This window comes from Anastrepha obliqua, chromosome 2 (assembly GCF_027943255.1).
Source record: "Anastrepha obliqua isolate idAnaObli1 chromosome 2, idAnaObli1_1.0, whole genome shotgun sequence".
Classification (NCBI taxonomy): domain Eukaryota; kingdom Metazoa; phylum Arthropoda; class Insecta; order Diptera; family Tephritidae; genus Anastrepha; species Anastrepha obliqua.
Window position 1 is genome coordinate 103,004,522 of NC_072893.1, and position 25,964 is coordinate 103,030,485.

At 37.2% G+C, this 25,964-nt stretch overlaps 4 protein-coding genes across 8 annotated transcripts; 2 read left to right on the plus strand and 2 right to left on the minus strand.

The window, feature by feature from the left end:
- The first annotated feature begins 4,138 nt into the window (after positions 1-4,138).
- LOC129237752 (uncharacterized) lies at positions 4,139-5,376 on the plus strand. The gene is made up of 3 exons (XM_054872677.1): positions 4,139-4,402; positions 4,470-4,785; positions 4,848-5,376. Exons 1-3 carry the CDS (start codon positions 4,288-4,290, stop codon positions 4,906-4,908), a joined length of 492 nt encoding a protein of 163 aa, XP_054728652.1. The 5' UTR covers positions 4,139-4,287; the 3' UTR covers positions 4,909-5,376.
- Positions 5,377-6,271: 895 nt separating this feature from the next.
- On the minus strand, positions 6,272-13,722 carry LOC129238458 (uncharacterized). The gene is made up of 8 exons (XM_054873484.1): positions 13,625-13,722; positions 12,467-13,560; positions 10,588-12,121; positions 9,930-10,480; positions 9,531-9,866; positions 9,327-9,464; positions 6,658-7,083; positions 6,272-6,590 (listed from the first exon to the last, which is right to left on the minus strand). The coding sequence occupies exons 1-8, from the start codon at positions 13,638-13,640 to the stop codon at positions 6,429-6,431; spliced, it is 4,257 nt and encodes a 1,418-aa protein (XP_054729459.1). The 5' UTR covers positions 13,641-13,722; the 3' UTR covers positions 6,272-6,428.
- Positions 13,723-15,951: 2,229 nt separating this feature from the next.
- Positions 15,952-17,521, plus strand: LOC129237565 (uncharacterized). The gene is made up of 2 exons (XM_054872388.1): positions 15,952-16,415; positions 16,476-17,521. The coding sequence occupies exons 1-2, from the start codon at positions 16,038-16,040 to the stop codon at positions 16,821-16,823; spliced, it is 726 nt and encodes a 241-aa protein (XP_054728363.1). The 5' UTR covers positions 15,952-16,037; the 3' UTR covers positions 16,824-17,521.
- On the minus strand, positions 17,448-25,126 carry LOC129237563 (transcription factor grauzone-like). Of its 5 annotated transcripts, none has more exons than XM_054872383.1 (7): positions 25,094-25,126; positions 19,618-19,858; positions 19,156-19,540; positions 18,750-19,086; positions 18,505-18,696; positions 18,076-18,445; positions 17,448-18,013 (listed from the first exon to the last, which is right to left on the minus strand). In XM_054872383.1, exons 2-7 carry the CDS (start codon positions 19,732-19,734, stop codon positions 17,837-17,839), a joined length of 1,578 nt encoding a protein of 525 aa, XP_054728358.1. In that variant the 5' UTR covers positions 19,735-19,858; positions 25,094-25,126; the 3' UTR covers positions 17,448-17,836. The 5 variants fall into 5 exon arrangements, with proteins under 5 accessions (XP_054728358.1, XP_054728360.1, XP_054728357.1 ...); XM_054872385.1 differs by having other exon boundaries at positions 19,618-19,833; positions 24,960-25,118; XM_054872382.1 differs by having other exon boundaries at positions 24,960-25,118.
- Between the last annotated feature and the right edge of the window lie 838 nt (positions 25,127-25,964).

Consider the following 25,964-nt stretch of genomic DNA (forward strand, 5'->3'; position numbering starts at 1 on the left):
TGTGCGTATTCATATTAACATGCGTATGGGAATATATTAATTTGTTTATACTCGTGCACATATTTATATATATACATATATTGCATATTGCATTGTATCCGGTTTGATTGGTGTGTCATAAAAAGCTGCGAATGTAAAAAATTATATTGCCAATTGTGCAATGGTATAAAAGCACGCGCTGCTTAAGTAACGTCAGTAAGTCAGTACACCAATGGTAATCGTTAAAACTCATGTATGCATACTTAGTTATGTATGTATATATTGTACATACATACGTGATGTGCGTATACCTCTAGATAAATATATGTGCATATGAATATACAAACATATATGTTTGTGAGTATGCACTTGAACATTCCGAAGTTAAAATAATTATGGTCAGTATTAAATTTGTTTGCATTTTCTATATCTGCTCCGCACCAATTATCTGTATTGAACTTCTCTGCTGATTTTTGATGAGTTCAAGTTGCGATTTGACTGCCCAGTTTGTCGTTGACCGTTGATTAACTCTTGAACACTTGAATGGAGTACAGTGACCTTGTGTGCCTTCTGTTTACATTTACGTCTTTTCACCTCTTACACAAACAAATGATAAGTAAGTAAACGTTTTCAATAATGACAAAAACCCCAATTTTAAGTTCACTATAAATCTAAGAAGTCATGTACATGGTTGAAAGACAGTTGAAGATTTTGAAAACGTCTAAATAAAATTATAACTGGGAGTGCGAAGCGTGTTAAATAAAAGAATTTGGTATAAGATAAGTTGGCTAGGTAAATTTTTTGTGATATTATTTTTAGACTTATTAACAAACAAAAAATTATTAGTAATTTATTCTATTCTTTTGTATTATAATTCTTTTGTTTTATATTATTTATTATTCTTTTGTATTATAACAATTTCAATATTTTTATATGACGTACGTATAGGTATATGTATGTATACACATATCAAATGGGAATTCTTCATATATTGAAATGCTTTATAAAACATATTTTAAACATAAAATCATGCAAATAAATTTGAAAAACAATTCTGCATTCTAAATATAACTAAATAATAATGGAATGCCAGCCACCGTAGCCGAATGGGTGGGTGTGTGATTCGGGTTTCGGAATCTCCGTGAAACACCAAAGTGAGGAAAAAGTTTTTTCTAAAGCGGTCGTCCCTCGGCAGGCAATGGCAAACCTCCTGCCATGAATAAGCTCCTCATAAAAAAAAGTGCCGTTCAGAGTCGGCTTAAAACTGGAGGTCCCCCATTTGTGGAATAGCATCACAACGCACTCCACAAATAGGAGGAGGATCTCGGCTATTTTTTGCTATTGAAATCGAAAAATTGAATTTGTTTTCTATGTTAAAGCTCATTCTTACCATACTGAAAATGATTGCAATGATAAACCGAAGTTAAAAACGTTGACGACTTTCCCGAACGAGGACCAAATAAAATACCTCTCCAAAGCAAGATCAAGAGAGCATTGATTTGTTTATGACAAAACCGAACTTATCGTTGCGTGAAGTTAAAGCAATTTTAAGGAAAAGTGATGTTAACGTATACAAAAACACGATTCGAGAACGCTTACCCGAAGAAAAACTCAATTTCCGGAACACATTCAAAAAAACCACTGCTCTCAGTAGGTTTGTTCATGAAGCAAATAATTTGTAACAATTCTCACAAATTATCAAGTTTTGGTGTTCATATATCCAAAAAACTTGCAAAGTAGGGGAAAGTGAGAAAGCAAAATGACATTTCATTTTGAGGGGAAGTTTCAAGTTTTTATTGGATAAATTGTTATTTGTAAATATTTGCAAGTGAGTAAAACAGCTGACCGCAAGTAAAAAGAACACAATTTAAAATTTACGAATTGAGCCAAAATTCTAAATTTCAATAAAAATGGTGATTTAAATGGAGAATGTAAGTAAATAGAATATATTTTATATAAAATGTATAATATTATTATATATTAAAATATTATAATTGTAAAGTTATATTATATTATTATATATATTAAATAGGAATCGCCAAAGAAATAGATATAGTTTCCGAAATACAAATCCAAAGCATTGAAGGTATCTTTTGCTAATGCTAATGGAATGTTCTTCGTCTGGCAGTGGTGATGAAATGGAAAAAATTTTGATGAACAAAATAGAATCATGTTATACCTAAGCTCGTTATTTTGCATTTCATTTACTGATGTTTTTTTATTTAAGGGGTTATATACAGTTATAAGGCCGAAAAAAGCGAATTTTATAAAATTTTTTCTGAGAAAACTTTAAAATTTACTGATCTAAAGATTTGTAAACATATTACGTTATCTTTTAACTGTATTTTAAGATTAGTATTAGTAAAAATATTTATTTGGAAAGGAGCTACATCTGATCTCCGGGAGCTCCTCTCAAAAAAGACGTTTTACGGTGGCCACTACATCTCTGAGCTGAATCCTCTGAAATTAAAAAACCAAGCAGATTTCGTTAAAGTAATGTTAAATCTGCCATGTAAAAGCTCCTCATAAAATATCTGCCGTTCGGAGTCGGCTTGAAACTGTAGGTCCCTCCATTTGTGGAACAACGCCAATTATTTATTTTTTTTTTTAATGTTAAATAAGCGGCTGCCGTAGCCGAATGGGTTGGTGCATGACTACCATTCATAATTCACTGAGAAAACGTAGGTTCGAATCTCCGTGGAAAACAAAAATAAAGAAAAAGTTTTTTCTAATAGCGGTCGCCTCTCGGCAGGCAATGGCAAACCTCCGAGTGTATTTCTGCGATGAAAAAGCTCCTCATAAAAATATTTGCCGTTCGGAGTCGGCTTGAAACTGTAGGCCCCTCCATTTGTGGAGCAACATCAAGACGCACACCACAAATAGGAGGAGGAGCTCGGCCAAACACCCAAAAAGGGTGTACGCGCCAATTATATATATACATATATAATGTTAAATCTAGTAATTAATCGAAGGAATAAGAAATACTGTATGGTTGTGAGTTATATACTCCTTGTGATAGTGTGTGTCGTAGTAAGCTTAATGTTTTGTATAACAACATTGCAAAATACGTTTACTGTAAAAACGTTATAACCATATTTCTGTTTTTGCGAAAAAAATTGCTTCCGTATCTTTTTTACGACTTGCTTCGGTTTAAATGTTTAGTTCGTCTTAGGAATACCTTACCTTACAAAATTAAACGCATAAAAGAGAGCTCGTGCTTCAAAAATAAATTGCTTCGCTACCTTGCTGAAAATTGCTGAATGAGTGCATTCCACATGTATGATTCCAATGCATGATTCCACATTATTAAAATCTCTTCCAATAAATCCCTACTCCTACTACTACTATTTTTACCCTACTCTTCTTTTTTAATACCTTCTCCAACTTCAACTTCTTTACCACTAGCTGTAATTTGAATTTTGATTTTATTGTTAATCCTTTTATCCTATTTTTAAGGTCAATCATTGTAAAAATAACCTATGGTTGTATCTTTGACTTTAATAATAAATAACATAAATTTTTTTTAACAAAATATTTCTCAAAAACAAAATCAATTTTTAACCAAAATTTCGGCCTTAAATAATTATTAAAAAATATATTTAAGAAGCTCGTGTGAAAATTTGAGACTAATCGGTTTAGCCGTTTTCGAGTAATGTTGATTACCGACTTTGAAAACACCATTTTATAAAAACCCGTTATAAAGTTTGCCTTGCACTTTCAAGCACTCTGAAACGCCATTTCAAATATGCGTGTAACTTCGAAAATATTACCGGAACGATATTAAAGTTTCTGTGTGTGTTCTTAAATATATGTACATTACGAAAATAAAATATAAAAAAAAAACATTTTTTGAAAATTCTATCTGTATATAATCCCTTAATAAGTTGTAGCTCAACTGAAAAATTTTTTTGATTTTTCCCGCTAACAATTTGATGAGCTGTTCGTAAAACTTGCAATTGTTACTGGTTTTGCGTAGGTGTGCTTACTTTCGTGAATTGTCGGTTATTAGGTTACTGGCAAGTTACTAGATAATTTTTGCATGGGCAGACCTAATCACTCCATAAGTGAACGTTTTATTTTGAATTGTGTCCTTGTTTAACTCCATACAAGGTTGTCCTAGCATTATCGGCATATTTTCATAATCGACTAGAAGTATAGTAATCGTTTCATTACAAGACATCACTAAGAGTGATTCTGTTAAAATTTTTTTTATTATTTTTTGCTTTTTATAGTAGTAAGTATAAACAAAGCATTTACCTAGTAAATACTTCTTGTAGAAGTGCGCTTGATAAGCGTGACGTTATAATCATGTTGAAGAGACCGCGTTGCGAGGATTTCGACGCATTTGTGCCACAAACCAAAAAGCTCATTAGCGAAAAATTCGTGGACCAGAGAGATCAAAATAAAATGGCCAAGATTCATGGTAAGCAACTTATCTGATTAGTACGGAATTGCAGGTGAATTAGAAGTTAAATTTTTACTTCATTTAGAAAAAACCATAAACTTGTTATTCAAGGCGGCGCGCGAATGCAAATCCACGCAGCAGACGCAATCAGCTGCAGCGGAGGCCGTAGAGATCCCATTATGGCAGCAGGTTGTACTGCGTGGAAACGGAGAAATTACGTCAAGGAATATTACAGATTTAATAGTTGATATTTCCTTAGTGAGCATGAAATCAAAATGCTGCCACCGTGATGCTTATGTATGTAGCGACTGCTGCAACTGTGCACAACCTCTGTGTGAATTCTGTGGTCACTCGTGTGCAGAATGTGGCATATTCTTGTGCGACAGTTGCGTTTCACTATTGTAAGTTAATTCTAGTTTTTGAGCAAATGCATGTAAATAAATAAATGTTTACATTTTTGCAGCGGATGCGGTAACGTTGAACGGCCCATTTGTGAAAAGTGCACATTATTTCAAAATTTATAAAATATAAACACATTTCTCATGATATTTAATTAAGATGAATTGATCGATCAATATTGTTCTCTATTGCCAGCTTTAATTTACGTTTTAAAATGTGTAGTGTGATTTAAGGTAATCAATTTATTTATATTATTAAAAACTTCTCAGTTTCACGCATGTATTTGTAATTAAAATGTGGTAAATTAATGCATAACACTCGGTAGATTTGTAAAGTATAACAGAAATTATTTCTGGTATTGTTAAAAATTATAAGAATCTCTTTTTACCCAAGCCAGTTATCTCTTGCTGTGCTCTTCACTCAAACCTTGTCTGTTTTTGAGTAAGTTGACTTTTATCAAAGCGCATTTATTTATTTATTGTTAATAGATTCGCCCTCACTTTTACATTGTAACTTTTGTTGATCTTTGCCTTTTATACTAAAGTTGTCAATAAAAAAATACTTGGCCGTTGTCGTTGTTGTAGCAGCATAAACATTCCCAATACATTTAATGCTGCCGAAGCGACAGTCCTTGGTCGGTGGTTGTTGTTGTTGTAGCAGCATAACATTCCCCGTGCATATATGAGGAATGAGGTTGAAGTGACAGTCCTTGGCCGGATATAAATCCGGGTCGTTTCGGTTACGTAGAACCGACTGGCGTGGAAACGTCGGAGGTTGTTTATAGTGGTTTCGAAAGGATAACAACTCTCTCGGCTTAAAATGTTGGTCTCTAAATGATACTGAATGTCGCCACTCAGATAGTTCAAAGGTGACCGTCTCAGTCTTGATTATTCACGGTATATGGCTGATCTCAGAGAATGCAGTAAGATTCGGTGCACTAGGTGCCCCGAGTCATCCGGTAACGTAGAACCTGTTGACATGGGATATTTAGCAATATAAATATCTCTGTCGTTACTTCGCATTCGGCGAAGCGCAATCATCGAATGTGATACACAGCCCGTCAATAGGTTTCGTCAGATTAGTTCACGAACATTGAAATTAAGCTGATCAAATCGGAGATTCCCGAAATAGACATAGCTAAAACTGTTGTTTCTCCAGAGAAATTGAGGCAAATCCTCACTATTTGCGCGGCGGCTGTGTTCTTGCTAGATATACACTCCCCAATGCAAATTCAATAGGAATAGAAATCCGTCCACATTAGCTTTATTTTTAGTTAAGAGGTGTTAAAATAATTTTGAAAGGATGGTTCGCAACCAGGGTTGACAGAGCTAGCAGGTTATGCAAGATCTAAATAGTTTTGCACCGGCGTTTGAAGGTCGATGAGCTTATAACCATCGCACGTACCATAAGTGGGCTGGGTACCTACTGTGATTCAATTCACTTACATCTGTCTTTATTTTATGGTTATTTCTCATTTCAAACAGCGAATGCCAATTACCAAGCAGATATGCATTTACTTCTCAAAAGAAAACATAACAGACATAATTTAAATTACATGTTCATGCATATGTAACTCAAAACAAGTTTACAACTATTTGAATACACATTTTAAAACTAACATACGAGTATATAATAAAACATGTATTCACACTTTGCCCTTGAATTTGTGGTACTTTTTATGATCCTTAACGTACAATTCGTAAACCTGTCGTGCGGCTTCATTGGAACATCGCAAGATAAAACGTCCAACACGGTGATCACAAATTCCAATCAAATCGTAGCATACGTTATCAATGTGCGTCTTAATCTAATCAACGAAAAAATGGAATATTTAGAATTTGCAAACAAAATGGAAAAAATTCGCTCCAACTAACCTTCGGATATAAAGTTGTGGCTCGTTTATTCGCGACCATTAGACCAATGACAAATGTAAGTACAAATGGCGCAACACGCTTAAAATGTACGCTATGTGCAGCGACCAAGTGCATTAAAGCTTCCAATTTCATAGCCAGATCTGCCAAATCATCCAACTCAGTTGCCGATAACGCCGAATCCTTTTGACGATCACTCTTATACCATACAATGGCTTGCATAAGATCTTTAAAAATGTGCATAAATTGAGGAACTCGATCCAAAAGTAGAATATGTCTTTGTCGGATCAGACTGCCTGCCAGATCCGTCATAGACCAATGTAATTTCTTAAAGGTATCCAAATTGTCTTCAGAGAGCGGAAATCGTTTTATATTGATATCCATAAGAAACGAAAGTATATCGTCCAAAGTGTCCATGGAAATGGGGATCTGCAAGAAATATTATATAATAGCAAATGCTGAAATCTTGTAGGCATATTATCGAAAGATTTAGCAAATCGATCATTTGAAATGTATTAGAACATAATCGTATGTAGGGCATTAGATTACATTAGATTCTTTATGAGGTTTGCACCTCGACCTCATGATCTTTTGTGCCCTGTACTCATTACAAAACCTTATCTACTCCCAGTTCCCTTATTAAACTCAGAATGGAGCTAGGTTGGATTGAGCGTATGCGCCTTTCTTCTGGCTGCTGTTGGATGAAGATGTCCCAACCTTCTCCGCGCTATAGCGCTGCATTCCTGGAGAAGGTGCATTGGAGTCTACTGAGATTGGTCGCAGAAACAACAAGAGCCCGTGGACCAAATCCCCGATTATGTGCAGATGACTTCGCAGTTTATCCTTAGGGGGAGTTATGAGTTTTTTAAACCTCTTTTGGGTGTACCCTCCCAGTAGGAATTTCGCTTGGCGTAGCCCCATATTTTGGTGCCAGCAAACCTCTCTTAGCCCTAGCCCTTCACTCCTAAGTTTTTCCGTGATGGTGTGTTGTCCCATAGCAAGGAATGGCTCGGGTCCTATTAAAAGCGAGGCCGCAGCCTCTCTTGCCAATGTGTCCGCTATTTCGTTCCCAGTTATACCCCTATGTCTTGGGACCCAAATTAGTCGGATGCAATTGTGAGTTCCTAGTAGATTAAGCTTCTCGAGACACTCAAGAACCAGTGAGGATTTGATCTCACAGGACGATTGCGCCATTAGTGCTGTCTGGCTGTCCCTCAGAATGGTAATTCGCTCATTCCGAAAACTTCTGTCTAAATTTGTCTCTGCCCATAGACAAATGGCAAACATCTCCGATAGGAAAATACTTGGAAAGCTACCCATCGGCACAGAGCGCTTGGTGATGGGGTCATAAATTCCACTCCGTGAAACACCAAAATAAAGAAAAAGTTTCTAATACCGGTCGCCCCTCGGCAGGCAATGGCAAACCTCTGAGTGTATTTCTGCCATTAAAAAGCTCCTCATAAAAATATCTGCCGTTCAGAGTCGGCTTAAAACTGTAGGTCCCTCTATTTTTGGAACAACATCAAGACACACACCACAAATAGGAAGAGGAGCTCGGCCAAACACCCAAAAAGGGTGTAAGAGCCAATTATGTATATATATGGGGTTTTCGAGCCATCTGTGTACCAGTGCAGGGTACACTCCTGCAGTTTCTTTTCAAATGCCGTTCTACTCCAGTTTAACTTATTGTTCGGTTCAATTCTGAACTTCTTTTCGATTTTGATTACTTTAGTGATATCATCTCTGGGTAGGTAGGTAAGTAGGAGCTGTAGCCTCAGCAATTCCATATTTTTAGATGACACCACTTTTTCTCTCCCGAAGCCTTGGGAGAAGCAGGGTACGCTTGGCTGATTGCCACTATATGAAGCGGTGTCAGCTCAAGTATCATATCGCAGAGTGTACTCAAACCTGCCTCTCGCTATAATTACAACGTCATCCGTGTATCCCTGACAGCGGATTCCATCGTTTGTCAGCAAGTGAAGCAGGTTTTTTTTTTTTTTTTGTCGGGACAACTAGCAAGTGCAGCACTCAGACATTAATTGAGTCCATTGTACTACACTTGGTTTTCTTCTTCTTTTTCTTGATTTTCTTTAAAACTACCCGATCTCCGAAGAAATCTGAGTAGATCTTGTGGTGCCAAGGAGCCAAGATGGTCGCTTCTTAACACATCAGTGCCAAAGACCTCAAACCTGATTCGGGCGAAGGCGGGGCAGACACACAGGAAGTGGTCCGCCGTCTCATCCTCCTCTTCACAAGCTGGGCAGAGTACACTGTCTGAGATGCCCAAACTTTCCATGTGCTTTGCCCACAGAAAGTGGCCCGTCATTAGTCCAACCAGCCGTCCGCACTCCCCTCTGCTTAATGACAGAAGGGTTTGGGACAGTCGATCGGACATGACAGGTAACACCAGTTTTGTCCATCTGCAGCCTCTCTCAGCCTGCCAAGCTCGCTTGTGGGTAGTAGTTACCCATTTGCTAACCGTGGCCGTGATGGCCGCAGAGGGGCAGGTAGCAGTGAAGCAGGTAGTCGGCATTAAAAGATCTTAATACAATAGATAAAGCCTCTAATATACTTAGGTGTTTATGTCATATACTGATTATAGGCTAGATAAGTTTTTCAGCTGTAATTGTTGTAACAGCATAAAGAAGTTTCAAATTTGTACGAACTCTTACCATTTTGTTTTCAATTAAAGATTGCTGCGCTGCTAATATTGCCAATATTTGTACTTTGTCCACAAATTGCTGCTGCTCATCTTTTACAAGACGCAATATGATGTTAGATGCGATCGATTTAAACTTTGCATTAAAAATCTGTCCATATAATATGAAAAATTATATAAATAATATATGTATGTGCATAGAGACTTATACACTTACGGCGCCTTTTATAGTGCTAAACGAACACTTGGCAATTAATTCTAGGCAGCGCAGAATATTTCGGAAATCCTTCATATCATCCAGATTGTTAGCAAGACTTTGCAGTGTCAGTAGCAAATCTTCATTGGTTTTGTTACCAATAATCATTTTAACTGTTGTCTCGGTCGTCTTTACATTACTGGCTTCAATTAAGCTTGATGTTTTCAGATCTGCATTCAACTGCTGCCAATAATGACTAAGCACAAATTCTATCTCATCCTGATCTAAGTGTAATAACTGTCGATGATTTAGTGCCACTTGCATCAGGCGTATGGCATGTGGATTGCGATAATCCATCTGTAAATAAAATTCAGGTCTCTTTAATAAAATTTTAATTTTAAATATAAATATAATTATTACCGAATGTCCGATATATATTTTACAAATGCGTCGAAAGTTTTCATCGACTATAACTGCTGACGTATCCTCGTCCTTGCCAGTTCCGCCAGCTGCATTAGTAAGCAAAGCATTTGCGAATGGTGCGAAACCAGCCAACGTTTTTTCCACGAATTTCTTATCTTTTTTTGCATGGCTATCAACTGGTGCTTCAATAGCTTTCGCGGGGTGTCTATCAAAGTAAGCCGTTATGAATTTGGAATAAATAGCCAACGCGCGTTCAAAATGTTTACGCATGCGTTTAGCGCTGGGGCCACCAAGTGCAGCAAGTGTTTCGATGGCAATCAGCAAAAGACGGCGCTGGTCCTCGCTAAGTTTACCATCGGAAGTTTGTGCCGATTCCAAATTTTCAGCTAAAGCAGTAAGAAACGGTTCGCTTCCTTTCGCTTCGGATTTAATGGTGGAAAATACAAATTCATAGAACTGCCAGCAACTAGCAACCGGCAATATTTGTAAAATTGTTGTTAAGGAGAAATATTTGAAAATTGGTACATGTTGGCCAAAGTGTAGAAAATCTGGAATTATATGAGTTTCCATTACGTATTTTCATAATTATTAACCATCAAGGCATTTACACTAGTAAATACTTTTAAATTTTGTTGGCTTGGAAATATTTGCTTACCTATAATTATTTCAAATACTTCCGCAGTGTAGTTGCCGGCTTCTGCCGCATTCGTATGCTGTAAGTCGCTGTAAAATGCTAGATATAAAGTGAATATTAAATTTTTGCTTTGAGTGCGAAGATGTCCTAGCGGCAACTGACGACAAAGCAGTATAATCTTTTGAATTTCTTCATCATCCGGTAGCTTTTTCACCTTGTACGCACTCTGCGCATGCGATTCAATAATAGCCACCAATTTCAGTAGTTCTTTATCTGCTGTATTTTGATCGGCGCGTATATACGCGCTTAATGTATCGACGTTACACCGCAATGCGGCCAGCATTGAACCTTTAGCAGCTGCTGCGATATTTTGAGACAAGCGAGCAAACAAGGCGATTGCTAGAAGATCCAAAGAGCCCAAATCTTCTACAATTGCTTCAAGCGCCCTAGGTACATCCAGTAGGTGTTGTAACAAGTTAGATTTTTCCTTCACGTCGATGTGACTAACAAACCATTTTGTGCTGGGTACTTTTTGCAACAATGTACCAACTTGGCTCGACAGCTTATCATCAATTGCTGATTGTAATGTCTTTTGTAAGTCAATTACATGAAGTTCCGATGTTGATTTGAAAAGCGATTGTGCTTGGGCGCGTTGTAACATCAAGCGGTTGAAAAGAAATTTGTTCTGTGCTTTGCCAAAATTTAGTATTCGGTTCTGCAGTAATGCCCATTCCTCGGTTTTCAAAAATGCATGGAAATTTTCTAAACGCGCCAACTGCTCGCTCTCTAACCCATCAGGACGGTAATAGTTAAGTAGCAGTTCGAAATTTGATGCATGAAATACACATTCAAGAAAAGCGCTAACTGCACGATTATTGTGTTCTTGTGAGAGCAAAAAACGTCCGAATTGAGCGAGCACTTCTGCGGTAATTTGCATCTGTTCATTAACTTCCTTCGAAAACTTATCATACTGCTCCACCAAACGGCAACCAGAAAAATATTGACAAAGTAGAGATGAATGGAAATCTAAGAGGAATTGGCTTTTCTCTTGGCCCGCAATATCTGGCTGATTATGTAACTTTTCTAGCAATTCTTTTAAGGAGTAAAGCAATGACTTCCAAATCACCAGGGCAGGTTTCGAGACGAGGCCAGTTATTAGCTTCGAAAAAGCTACGCCAACACTTTCCGTGGGCCATGCTGCTCGCAAATAAGGAAAGGCACTATCCATGGTGCTGTTGGAGTGCGCTGGTACATGGTGGAACTCTTTGAAAATAATATACAGGTAAATAATTTCTTCGTCCACATTTGCACCGAAATTTTTAGTTTTATTTTCAGCATCTTCTTCTGCCTTACGCTTCAAGCTTTTTCTTGGTTTGCTAGTTGAAATCAGATCATATTTGCTTAACCATTCCTTAAGGCCTTTCAACATATTAAAAACCAGTTTTTCAGCACGACTCAATCGTCGAAACATGTCCATTAGGGACACAAGAAACTCGCCAAACAGAGCAATCTCTTCGTTATTTTTCTTTTCGGCTACGATCATCCAGGTGGTTATCTATAATATTAAAAAGTATGGTATGAACTTAAAATACATTTTAGTGCTTTGTAACTCTCTTTTCAACTTGATTTTATTGGGGTCTGCTCTTATGCTTACAGCGTAAAACATTCCCCATACATTTTCAAATTCAGATCATTCCTGTAAGGTAGACCTGATTGCCCGTGAAATGTTTGTTAAGATTTACTAGGCTGTGTTTATGAAAAATATAAATAAATAAATAAATTATATAAATACATAATAAATGTTAGTGGAGAACTTAAAAATATATGAATTCCTTATAATATACTCGTACATATAAGCTTAATAAGAAAAAAAACCGTTCTCCACATAGTTTTGTAGTACCTGGAAAATGTCTTGTTCTAATATGAGCGGATTGAGTCGCAAGGCAGCACATAATAGCATTAAAACCTCCCGCAAATAATATTGTTTGTACCGTTGAATCCACGCCAAAAGCTGCTGGCCCAAATAAGTCATAGTCGGCGGTTGGTTTTCCAACTCCATTTTGAAATTTAGATTTATATCATGTTTTCGAAAAATTTCTAAAGTATGAGCAATGCCAGTTAACATTAGCGGCGTTTTAGGATTATGTTGTTGTTCGTCTTCTGGGGAGAGCTCTTTAAAAACATGCTGTAACAAATGCTGTAGAAAGCTTTCCACACCACGTCTATTAACAATTGCACATTCAAGTGTTAAAAGTCGAACATGCAAAGGCAGTAGCATAATGCGTTCCACCAGCTCTTCATCTGTGTGGTGGTCTGTTAGCAGACGTTCAAAGTGTAGCAATTCATCGAAGAAGCAAAGTGTGTGTGTTCGTAGCAACAATATCACCCGAACAAGTGGTTGTAAGACTAACAATGTATAATAACTGTCAGCTCGTTTTAGGTTGGTGGTTCTTTTAACGTGGTCTTTAAAATGACCTACAACGCTGGCAAAGAATTCAGTTTCCTTGGCATTGTTTAGTAATTTCGTTGATTTAGAAACCATATGAGTTTTGGACACATCAAACTGCTTTAAATATAATTCATAACTGATGAGTAATGATGAGCACACTCGTGCATGTAACTCGTAATCTGTACGATACAGATCTTGCAAAATTTCAAAATCGCACAGCCGATACATTAATCTTGACCATGCGCAAGTTTTCTCTTGTTTATTCTCTTCAGCCCATTTTTCAGTAAAATCCAGTAACATTTCGACGAACTTTCTTTTAATTCCTTGGTCTATAAGCCCCGGCTGTGCACTCATTTGTAATAGTTCAGTAAACTCCTCGTAAGGAATTAGTTCGATTGGAAGTTTTGCTGCTTCTGAAGAAAGCCAGCTTAAAACTAATTCATATTTATCTGAAAGTGTGAATTCTGCTGAGTTCCAAGCTTTTAATGCAAATTTAAAATTCTCAGCGAATGGCTTCTCACTACGATGTAGCCAACGCAAAAATTCTGAAAAATTTATTACAGGGGATTTATAATCAAGCAATTGTTGCAAAATATATAGAAAATATACCTTCTTCAGTCGACATTTTGCTTTAATCGCCAATTTTTAAATTTTTAATATACCAGTAAGCTGTTATTAGCATCCACGGCCGGTAAAAGTAAACAAATATTACACGTGCTTGAACAGAAACAAATGATCAGGGTTGCCGTCACAACAAAATTCATTATATAAATTCTAAAGTAAGCCCATTTCAGTCACCGGCATATGAATTTGACGGAATAAATTAATGTTGCTGCTGTTGTGTTTATAGTAGCGTAACATCTACACTTACTACATGGCAAAGTTACGCTAATTTTTCCACTTCAATCTACGTAATTCCATTATTATTATTATTATTATTCAAATGGGCTCGTTGCGGAAACTAATTAGACTAGCAGCTAATAGACTTTGTGTATATAAGTCGAAGGCGCCACGTACGTGCCGTACTCCATGCTGGAACGCACAAAAAAACCTCAATTTTCTACTTTTGCTGTACGGCACGTACAGCGAGAAGTGACAACTGTTTAAAGATGAACAATTTTGTATCGCGTAAATTTTTATCAACGGTTTTTTTTATTATATCAAATTAAATGCGGAAAATAAATGGAGTTTAAATTATCTAAGTAAATGGGATGGTAGTCGTAGCCGAATGGTTGGGTGCATGACCACCATTCGGAAGATATAGGTTCGAAACTCCGTGAAATACCAAAATTAGGAGTTTTTTCATTGCAGAAATACTCTCGGAGCTTTGTCATTGCTTGCCAAGTGGCGACCGCTATTAGAAAAATGTTTTTCTTCATTTTGGTGTTTCACCGAGATTCGAACCTAGGTTCTCTCCAACTCATTCGGCAACGACGACCATATAATATCTGAAATAAAAGTCATACTTAAGTCGACATTTTTATAAAAAAACTACGCAATGTGATATCACGTAGTTGCTCCATTTTGTTTCCTCTAACTTGTGTTTAATTACTTAAATTTACTGAGAGTGACCAAGAATGCCACTTTTTATAAACATCAATCTCTCGATTTGGGCATGTTATACTCACGTATTTATATAAATATTTAGAAATACGTCTTGTTCATACTAGTTTTCAAGAGCGATAATGAAAATAATAATATAATAATTAAGAATATAATTTATCCGAAGCAGCATGGCTTTATTCCAGGCCGATCCACTTTGTCTGAGATGATTGTGACGCAGGCTTTCAATGGGATACCCAAGTAGGCACCGTGTATGCCGACTTTCCTCAGGCGTTCAATAGAGCCTTTCATGTTATCTTGTTATAAAAATTTCACTTTAACTTTTGAATTATAACAATAAGTGCAATTTTTTGCCGATGCCGTGTAGCGAAAAAGTGTGTGTGATGTAATGTCTTATGTTTGAGAGTTTCCACATGATTTCGCTTCGTCTTCTTCTTCTCTTTATTTGTTTATATGCTACACTGACGTCACGGCAAACGAGAAGGCGTAATCTTGTATTTTATAACTTTTGGTTCATAATTGGGGTATAAGGAATCTTATTCCATTGACTAAAAGCAGTGTTTGCACCTGACATTTTCTGAACGTTGAAACATCATTGACACCTCTTATTACATCCCTAATTTGCTACTATTGCGAGTAAACGAAATTAAGTACTTGGGGTAATCTTTTACTAAAAGTTCATTTTCATATTAATTTAATTTTTACTAAGTCGTATGCCTTGTTAGCTTTTGTTTGGCGTGACAAATCATACTTTACTGACTTATGTACACTCAACCTCTATAATATAGGTAATTCCTTTATTTGAGGCTTGAATGTGCTTTGTTATCTGGGCTCGATACTATGCATGGCATGTTGTCTACGCTTTTCAGATCCCATACCCGCTTATAACTCTATATGCTTATTAATAAGTTTGAAATCTCTGTAGGGTATCAGAATACTCTTTTCTTTGTCCTTTGCCATCGGTGTACCACATTGTGTTGTTGATTGTCCCGTGCTCCTTGAGAGGATTTTCATTAATATTCCCACTAGATCCCTTCGTTGCTTATAGTTTTTCTAGATGAGCCTTCCTTTTACCAGAGCCTTCACGAATTCAATAGATTCTCATTCATTTATTAAATAAATAAATAGAAATTGCATACTGAACTTCGCGAACAGATTTTTTTTTTTTTAATTTTTCACGATTTGGAAGCATTATTTTGGAGTTAAGCGATTCATGAAGATTTACCAAACCTCACTAAATAGAAATGTCAAAACAGTTTGTCATTCTCAACTATCAATAGTTATTGATGCCGATAGTTCTCATGCAGTAAAAAGCACTCACTATTTCATAGTTGTCGAATTGTGTATCGATATATTAGTTTCCATACCAACAACCATGTTGATGTTTTGACGCCATATTTTTTGCCATTAATTACGATCGCTCAATGGTGCGATTTTTTGTGGTAACAAATATTCAAAAATGGCATTGAAATTAAGCCGCGACGATACTATTAATTTAATACGTATTTATGGAGAATACGAATGCCTTTGGAATTGTCGTAAGAAAACCTATAAGGATTTATTTTTAAAAAAGGTAGCTTGGGAAGATATTGCCAATCATTTCGGAACAGATGTGTATGAGATAAAAAAGAAGCTAAAATATCTGCGCACAGTCTATGTTGCTGAGCGACGAAAATTGGAGGAATCTAAAAAAAATTCTGTCAATCCATTGGAAGTTTATCAGCCAACGTTATTTTACTATAACGAATTTAGCTATTTAGATAATACAATTGTGTTAAGGAAAAGACAACTCTCTGATGAGGAAGAAACGTTGCCAAAACAAGAACCATATGATGAAGTAAGTTTATTATCAGAATCTTTTGTTTTGAATTCAAGTTAAATTTTCCTACTTTTTCAGTTAAGTAATGACACTAATGAACAATTATATGAGAATGAATCAACTTGGGAAATGTGTACGCCTGACCATTATATGGAGGAGGAATTTCAGCAGCCCAATATTAAAAGAATAAAGTCAACACCTCACGTAAATACTAATACCCCAATTGCTACGAATTGTTCTGTACATAGTTCAAAATATAGTGAAAAAGATCAAAGCTCGAATGCCTCTTTAAGCACCGATGATATGTATTTAGCTTTTGGTAAAAGCGTTGGATTACAATTAAGAAATTTAAAGACTATCAATGCAGTTAAAGCTATGGCTCAAATACAGGAAACACTAACATCATTCGCGGTTTCGGAAGAGTAATGATTGCAATAAGTGAAGCATGGTGAACTTCTAAAACTTGTCAAAAGCATTATCTATGAATACAAAGCATCATTATTACCGATTCGCTGGCTATAAGTTGTGATCGTTGTTGGTTTCGGTCAATTCAGCAGCATTTCCCCAACAATTTTTGGGGAGTTGTTGTTGTAGCAGCATAAACATTCCCCATATTTACATACAGAGAATGTTGCTGGAGTGACAGTCCTTGCCCGGATATAAAGCCGGGTCGTTTCGGTAACGTAGAACCGACTGTCGTGGGGAGTGGTTTAAGCTGGTTTATGCCCATAATGATGTTTTGGAAGTGAGCCAAGTATTTAAATTACAGTAATAGCAGGTGTGCTAATTAAGTTAGGGTTATATTGTATACATCCTCTAGAAATAATAATAAATTACAGTATTTCAAAGTCAAAATTAGAAAATCTTAGTTTAAATGTTGCTAAATAAAAGTTTGATTTAGCATACTATAATTTAAAAAATATAAAATTAATTAATGTACATACTTTGACGGCAGGGTGTTAAAGTAAAATGAAGTGCTTAGTGTTTTAAGACAGTTTTGCTACAAAAATAACAAAGTGTCTTATTCATTGACAGCTGTAAAAACACACAATTTGTCATTTTAAAATTATAACAGCTGGTCCATAGAGATTACATTATTAAAATAAAACGAAATTGCCAAGTTAGACACTGTTGTAAAATCAAAAACCATTCACGATGCATGTTTGACGAATGCTGCAGAAGTGACAATCCTTCGCAAGATATAAATTCGGGTCGATCGAGTAACGTGGAACTGACTGTAGGGGGAACCTTCCGTGAAGGAAATAAATACCACTTAATGGTTTTTCGACCCAACCTTTTAATGTTCTGTAGCACCGCAGAATATGTAATACATTTCAAAAAGTTGGTATTATTTTCAGCAATGTATTTATATTACATTTTCCATGAAAAAAAGAAAAAAAAAAACGGTAGCAACCACCTTACATAAATATTAAATAATTTCAGCTGACGTTTTCCACTCTCAGTTTTGGATCATTTGAACGCGCCACTTTCGATTGAAACCATTCATTCACGTGCATACGTTTAATATGAACGTACATGTTCGACCTTGAGCGGCATTCCTTGGAACAATGCGGACAAGAATATAATTGTGCACCCGTGTGCGTAGCCATATGTTCCTGCAGAGAAAAATATAATTGGAATTGCATTATTAATCACCTTTCTAAATTCAAAAACTTACTTCTAGGTTTCTAGTCTCTTTGAAAGTTTTGTCGCAAAAGCTGCATTGTAAATCATACTTTTTCTTGTGCATATAATTGATGTGAGCTAGCAACGCAGTGCGCGAGCGGCATTTGCGTCCACAAAATTTACAGTCCGTGTCAATGTTATTGTGTTTGAATTTATGCAGCCTGTGAACATACTTATTCTTAGACCACTCTCCACAAATATCACATTGAACCGGTGGCTCTATTATGCCTTGGTGCTCAAGCACGTGCCTTTCAAATGGGGGTTTCAATTTAAATGCTTTACCACATATGTCACATATATGGCGGTGGAGATTCTCGTGTATGGCCTCAATATGTCTACGCAAGCGTTGCGGGTTTGCAAAGCTGGATTATAATTAATATATAACATTTAGCGGCCGATATTTTAAGAATTACAATGTTACCTTTTGTTACATATTTTACAGGGATATTCTCTATTGCCTTTATGTCTTCGTATGTGATTGTCGAGACATTTCTGCCCCCGAAATACCTTCGAACAAATAGGGCAGCATACTTTTTCCTTTTTGGAATGGATCATTTTCATGTGACTAGCCAGGCACTTGCTAGACCGCAACTGTTTGCCACAGATATCACATCTAGAAAAAATGTCTCATAAGAATAAAGCCGTATAAAAACGTTGAACTATTACTTGAATTTACTGGGATCCGTATGCCATTGAACGTGTTCAGCTAATACGTTTGGTCTACGGAATGTTTTTCCACAACACTTCACATATGTTGTTCTGTTATGTACTTGTGTGAAATGCAATCGAAGATCGTTGTAATTTTCAACACACACATTACACAGATCACAATTCAAAAGCATGCAATTTCCAATTATTTCTTCATTTCGTTTAGCAGAAGACTGCTCCTTCTTACACTTTTGGCCGATCTTTTTTATACGAACATGATTTTTCACAATAATTTTAGTTCGACTTGAAGAATTTTTTTGTAATTTATCCTTTAAGCTTAACAATGGAATATCATCTGAAATTATAATAACAAAGTTGAAATGAAAAATATTTGCCAATGATATATGTCATGAGCAATCATTACCATCAAACGATTCGTCTTCATTTTTCCAATCTGAATCGACTTCTAAATTATTATACGAATCTACATCGATATCCAATTTGATATCTGAGGTAACACTTATGTTTTCGGGCACCGGCACTATGTCAATGTTGCTGCTGTCATAAGTTTCTGGTGCTGGTATATCTTTTAAATCTAGCAGTATTTCTTCTTGGCTATCAGCATTCTCCTCACTGACATCAATTAATACCGATACGTCTTTCTTTATTTCACTGCATTTAACTGCGAGGAATTCACTACCCAACGAACTCTGCTTTAAATCGACATAGGTCCAGAATTTGTGAAATTCTTCCAAATGATCACTGCAATCTTCACACAATGAAGTTGATATCGGGTCATCCTGCGTTATCTACAATCAATCGGTAAGTTATATATAAGTACATATAGTAAATGACAAATGAGTTGGCAGGCATTTGCCTGATTTACCTCCAAATGTAAGTATTTTGCTATTAACTTAACAAGCTTCGTCTCCTTTTCAGGAGATTCAAATAAGCAAATGGCATTTTCCGGTACTAAAGTGCGCAAGCACAATCGACAAGTCATTTGTAAAGGAGCTTTTATTTATTTTTTTGTTTTGTGCTTTGATGAAGTTGGCGGGAATGACTTCCACAAATCGCCAGGGCTTTCAACGTAGGGAGATTACTGGTGTGTATGTAGAAAGATTCACCTTAAAATGTGATATTAGCATCATGAATAAAAGCAATTAATGACGTGATGGGGGTGTATGATTTGTGGTTGAGTGCAAATTTAAATGCGGATTCAAAGTCTTTATGGGTGTTGAATATGTGATATTTGGATCTTAGATGAGTAAGGAGGTTGCAATCAAAAGTTTGGTGTGTGTAGGAGTCGGTGTCGCCGCATCTGCAGAGTGGTGTGTTTACAACTTTAATTTTGTGCAAGTACACATTGTCATAGGTATGACCTACGATGATTCTATTGCACAATTTGATATCTGGAACGTCAAGGTTCAGACCTTTAAACCATGGTTTAGATGGAATTTTGTTAGTCAGTTTGTGATAGAGGTTGGGATTATTTTGTGAGAACTCATTAAACCTGTGAAACCACTCCCTGTAGATGTTTATTTTGATATTTCTGAGTGCTTCATCAACCGTGAAATTTACTTCTAATGGTAGCCCTGTGTCGTCGGCCTCTTTTGCAATTGAGTCAGCTTTTTCATTTATTTGTATACCAGAGTGGCCCGGCGTCCAAATAATGTGAACATTTTGAAGCTTGTACTCTAGGATTCTGCGATTTAGTAGGCCAGCGCAATAGTTGTTTGAGTTATCTTTTGCTAAGATTTTGCAAGCGATTAGACTATCAGTGAAGATTGCAAGGCTTTCTTCATTGTGCCCATGAGCTATGTCAGTAGCCTTCAGGATGGCCCAGAGTTCCCCAAAGGTAGACGAAGTTGTAAGGTCTATTCGGAATTTGTGTTCTATCTCTCTAAGTACATCAAAAACAGCACAGCCAACGGCCTGATGGCCTACAGAAGCATCGGTTGCCAATGTGCTAAAGCCATTCCTCTTATACCAATTTATCTTTTGAGCAAATATAGCTTTCATTTCAGGCGCGGATACCTAATTTTTGACGTTGGGGAGCGTCTTTAGATCAACTTTTAAACCTTTATGTCTGGCGATGGGATCGGGACATTTGGTATTTAAGAACACACCTGAGAATTTATGAAAGACAAGGTTATAACTTGTTTTAAGGCCAGGATTACTCTCAATTGAATTGAATAACTCTTCGTAAGTTTGTTTGAGCTTTAGAATTTCTTTCGCTGTCAACCACCAGGATCTCTCCACAGGTGGGAGTTCATGTGCTACTGCATAGAGCCTGCCCCTTACAGGGGTTGAGGGAGGAACTCCTAGACACCTGCGCAGGAAGGTGTTCTGGAATGTTGTGATTTTTTTAACAGTGGTTTTATTGGCCTGCGCCGTGGTGGTTCTGCAATATTCTAGTTTGGATCTGACAAAGCTTCTGTAGAATTTTAGTGCAGCTTCCGGGTGCAATCCTGCCCTGACCGTGGTCAATACGTTAAAAAGGTTCGAGTTGCCGAGAGATTTACCGACCACCTCAGTGTAGTGGTCCCTCACAGCTAACGAATTATTTATAACCCTCCCCAAGAACTTAAACTTGTTTACTTGTGGTACTGCACAGTTGTCATGTTCAATGTTTACCGTCTTCCTGTTTCCTTGAGCAATATACATTACTTTGCATTTATCAATATTAAAGGATAAGTTCAGGTGATTTGCAATATCTGCAAACCTCCTTATTTTATGGCGCAAATTGGCTTCTGCGATCTCAAAGTCTTTATCGTGAGAGATTAGAGCAAAATCATCAGCAAATTGGAACACTGAGGTTTTATCATCTTGTACTGAGTGTAGCCATTGAGTGTAAACATTGAACAGAACTGGGGACAAGCAGCTTCCCTGCGGTAGCCCATCCTCCACAATAGTCGACTCCTTGCCTAGATTCAGAACCCGTTTCGACAGAAAGTCGCAGATCCAGGATGTGTAGTGTTCATTGACTCTTGGGGAGGGTCCCCGTCCGTTCAAGAAATTTCGTCAACCGTTCTTTGATCACGAGGTTGATTGTTTTGATGAACACCGAAATAAGCGAGATCGGTCTGAAGTTTGTGTAGTTGGACATATCTTTGTTTTTCTTTGGTATCGGTACAATCTTGATCACCCTCCATGACTCTTTTATTTCCTTGGAAAGAAAGGAGTCATTCATGGCAGTGAGCACGGTGCATAAGTTTTTGTCGGTCAAGGCTTTTAACATTTCATATGTGACGCCGTCACAGCCACCCGCTGATCTCTTTTTCCTCCGGTCGAGGACAGCCACCATCTCCTCATACGTGAAGCGAAGGCTTGAAGGTGCGCACGCCCCACTGAGTCCACGCCAGGAGCCAACATCAGAGGGGACTTGACTTTTTAAAAAGGCTAAATAGTCCCTATTTTTATCATCGTTCCAACTATAATCGGAAGATGACTCATTTACCCCCTTTAGACATTTAACAAAACGCCAAACTTCAGTGGTGTTTGAGTTGTGATTGATCTCGTCAATTTTGTTCTCAAAGTTTTCTTTTTTTGCTTTTTTTACATCGGATTTCCATTGTTCCCCTCGTTGCAGGGCAGCATCAAGATTTTCCCGCGTTGGGAATTGTTTACTTTTTTTTGAACGACGCTACCATTAACCGATATGATTTAGCAAGTGCATCATTCCACCAAGGCTTGGGCACCATCTTGTCCTTTAGACGAAAGGTGGCAGCCTTCACCTCCTCTTTGAAAACCTTCTCAATATTTTCAAAGCAGGGGTCGAAGTTTGCATCTTGTAAGGCATGAAGGAGTTTCTTTTTGGCGATAAATTTGACTTGTTTTTTCACAACCGTTTCAATATCCAAAACGATTGGGAAATGGTGGCTGCCTCCGAGAGGAAAGGGGAGGACTTTCCAAGCACAATTTTTGGCTAGGCTAACAAGGGTAAGGTCTAACACCGATCCATTTGAACTCTTTAGGTCTTTTTTAAAAGTGATGTTGCCATCATTTAAGCATACGAATTTTGAACCGAGAATGAGACTAGCTAGCTTTTTCCCCTTTCCTGTGTCTATTGTATCACCCCACAGTTTGCTTCTAGCATTAAAATCACCCGCTATGATAACATTTTGGCAGCCTTCTAAGAAACCTAGAAGTCTTTCAATTTCTATTACAAATTCACCAGTAGAGATACTGGGCGGGAAGTAGACTGATACGAAGGTCAAGTTAGGGGCTAGGTTTTTTGTTTTGATAATTAGGATGTCTTGAACTGTTTGATATGCCACTCTTTTGAATTTGATGTTTTTCGTATAGCTATGGCCACCCCACCATAACCATCCGCTCTGCTTTTCTTGCAGATTTTGAAGTTGAAAAATTTTCTACTGTTTGACACTTGAAATGAGAAGATTTCGCTGAGGCAGCACACGTCGACATCATTGTTATTTGGCCTCGGGAGACGTACCAGCATGCTTGACTGAGCTTTGTGTGTGTTAGTGCAGTCGGGTGTCGTCGTGTCACACATACTTGTTGTCGGCTTTTGAATGATGAAAATCAAAAATTTTTGATATTAGCGTCAATCAGCCGACACGCACACATATAAAGTTCTTGTCAAACAATGTTGACCGTCACCAAAGGCCAATTGATATAATAATCAATGCTGTCGACATTTGCTTTGAGTGATTGACAATTATATTGTAATACTCGAATCGAGGTCATTGTAGGAAGTCAACTTTCTTTGGCTCACTAGAGCAATGTCACTACCGATGAGTATTTTGTCCTTTATTTTGTCTAAAGAAGCCAACTGCTGCAGGGCATCCTCATCCTGCAATTTGACAAAGGCAGCCCTGGCCAGTTTCAGCACCTCAAGGAGAACTTTCTCCAGCTGGGAGCTGACCACGTATCCTTCTCTTTCATAACAGGGTGTGCTGGTGGCCTTGGGTGTGGCCCCCGTATACTTAGCCTTTGGTTGGGATGGTTCCTTTGGAATATGTTGGTTTTTGACTATATTACTAAAGCTACGCTTGGTGAGCTTTTTGTTAACAACAATGTCACTGTCAAAGGCTGTGTCACTTGCAGGAGAGAGCGAAGGGAAATCCACTTCTTCATCCTGAAGGAGGCTAAATTGGTTGGTGGACGAAAAGTATGTTTTCAGTAATGTCGTTTTCTATTCGCCAAACATTGCATTTGGCTTTGTTGTTTGAGTCATGAGAAGCTTCACCACAAAGGGTGCATTTTACTACATTGCAGGGAGGGTTGCAACCATCCGGCTTGCCGCACTGCAGGCATCTCTTGCCTGAGCGGCATCCTTTTAGTGTCTGGCCCAATCTGCCACAATTGTGACACTGACGCACAGGGGGGAAAAAGTGGCTTACACCAAATCTAGAATATTCTAGGGCAACGTTTTTGGGGATTTTACCTCCACTGAAGCCAATTTTTACCGTTGTTGTTGGGGTAAAATTGGTTCCGTCAGCTGATCTGCTCTGAAAACGATACACTGAGAGAACTTTCATTTCAGATTTGATGTTTTTACGTATTTCGTCGTCTGTTAGATAGAGTGCAACTCCTCTGATCACTCCATATGTTTAAATGGCAGATCTCGGGATGAAGGGTTTGATTTTCATGGCTTTAATGCTTTCGTTTTTTGTGAAGTTGTTAGCTGCCTTGACATTTAAGAAAAATACTTTATATAGGGAGATTCCCACAGCCTCAATTTGATGTTTAAGTGGCGAATGTGCTGATAGAGCGCCATTCCACTTCTAATTTTTTCATTTTTAAAAAGTTGACATTCTGTCACATCTACGAGCACAAAGGCTGGACCTGTATGATCGCTTGGATATTCTGTTGAGACTCTATTACCTGGTTTCCTTGCATTTTTTGCGTCTTGATTCTGTTGCTTAGGTGTTGTATTAGCAAGGCTGAAGCACCCAGATTGCCCCTGGATACTGGTTACTGACATTTTCAGAGAAGCTGCTGTAGATTGCTGTGTCTTGGGAGATTGTGTTTCCTGGCTCTTCACTTGAACCAGTCCCGCCCGCTTGGAGCTCCTTGCCCACGCGTTCAGGTATCTTTTTCCTCTTCATAATTTGCGCTAAATTACGCGCCTTACTTTCCGCAAAATCCTCAAAATCACTTTCATTGGCTGACAGCGAGGGCCTCGCTACCGCCATTATACGTTTGTTCACACCTGACGCCACCGACAGTAGTGGCGAATACCGACACTAAAACACCACTTACCAAACTTATGAATTTGTGATACAACTTTTCTATTCCTTAAAGGCCAATTATAGCAACCGCACGTTGCTAAGCTGTTTGTTTTGTTTTTGTGTAAAGATAAATAGATGCACAAATAATTCCTTAAAAAGATTCACCGAATAATTTAGCACACCAGATCACTCGAAGGCTCAAGCCATAGATGACTAGATGTGAAACTCTTTTTCTCGTGAGAGCGTTGAAAAATGTGCATTTTTTATAACATTTTCCAATATTGCCACACCGGTAAAACATGAATTGGGTATTTTTGAACCAAAGGTCTGGAATTTTTAGTTTCCACACCACCAATGAGGTTAGTATTTAGTGTGCGGTTGCCCAATAGCCTTATATCACTCGTAAACATCTATATACTAAAAATAAGCACAATCCGTATGAAATATGTACATTAATAAGCCAAAAATTTAAAAATTTATATGTTAATAAAATTATTTAAAACTGATATACATAAGTAATTTTATAATAATAAAGTAATGAACCCGAAAAACATAAGTTATAATTAAATACATGATTTATTGCGAGTTTTTAATATAACACAGAAAGTGGGTAACAAAAAAAAAAAATTCTCTAACAACGAACAGAATAAGTTAAAGCAGATTACCTTTAATTTTTGTAAAATATCTCAAACACAAATTCAGTTCCCTTACCTAGAATATTTACGTATATGCACATTTACATAAACCAACACACAGTTTTCAGTAAAATTACATTATGTACATAAGACTAATTAAAAGTAGAAGTCGAAAAGGACATAAATTCAAATTATTACATTTCAATTGAATTAATTTTAAGACAAATAATTATAAACATTTCAACACGTCATTTCTCCATTAAGCAAAAACGAACTGTTTTCGTCTGTTATTTTCGGCGCGTTTCTTGTGGCAGTCTGCCATTTCGCCTATCAGCTGTTCAAAATCCCATAATGTGTGAGTGCTGCCAAGTTGTGAAACAAGTTCATGGGCGCGCTCTCTC

Coding starts and splice junctions, on each gene's coding strand:
- LOC129237752 (XM_054872677.1), top strand. CDS start 4,288: ATGTTGAAGAGACCGCGTTGCGAGGATTTCGACGCATTTGTGCCACAA. Junction 4,403..4,469: donor TAAAATGGCCAAGATTCATG/GTAAGCAACTTA, acceptor TACTTCATTTAG/AAAAAACCATAAACTTGTTA. Junction 4,786..4,847: donor GACAGTTGCGTTTCACTATT/GTAAGTTAATTC, acceptor ACATTTTTGCAG/CGGATGCGGTAACGTTGAAC.
- LOC129238458 (XM_054873484.1), bottom strand. Junction 10,481..10,587: donor AGTATTTGAAATAATTATAG/GTAAGCAAATAT, acceptor ATATAATTCCAG/ATTTTCTACACTTTGGCCAA. Junction 9,867..9,929: donor AAATATATATCGGACATTCG/GTAATAATTATA, acceptor TTTTATTTACAG/ATGGATTATCGCAATCCACA.
- LOC129237565 (XM_054872388.1), top strand. CDS start 16,038: ATGGCATTGAAATTAAGCCGCGACGATACTATTAATTTAATACGTATT. Junction 16,416..16,475: donor AACAAGAACCATATGATGAA/GTAAGTTTATTA, acceptor CTACTTTTTCAG/TTAAGTAATGACACTAATGA.
- LOC129237563 (XM_054872383.1), bottom strand. CDS start 19,734: ATGACTTGTCGATTGTGCTTGCGCACTTTAGTACCGGAAAATGCCATT. Junction 19,087..19,155: donor TGAAGACGAATCGTTTGATG/GTAATGATTGCT, acceptor TTATAATTTCAG/ATGATATTCCATTGTTAAGC. Junction 18,697..18,749: donor ACGGATCCCAGTAAATTCAA/GTAATAGTTCAA, acceptor CATTTTTTCTAG/ATGTGATATCTGTGGCAAAC.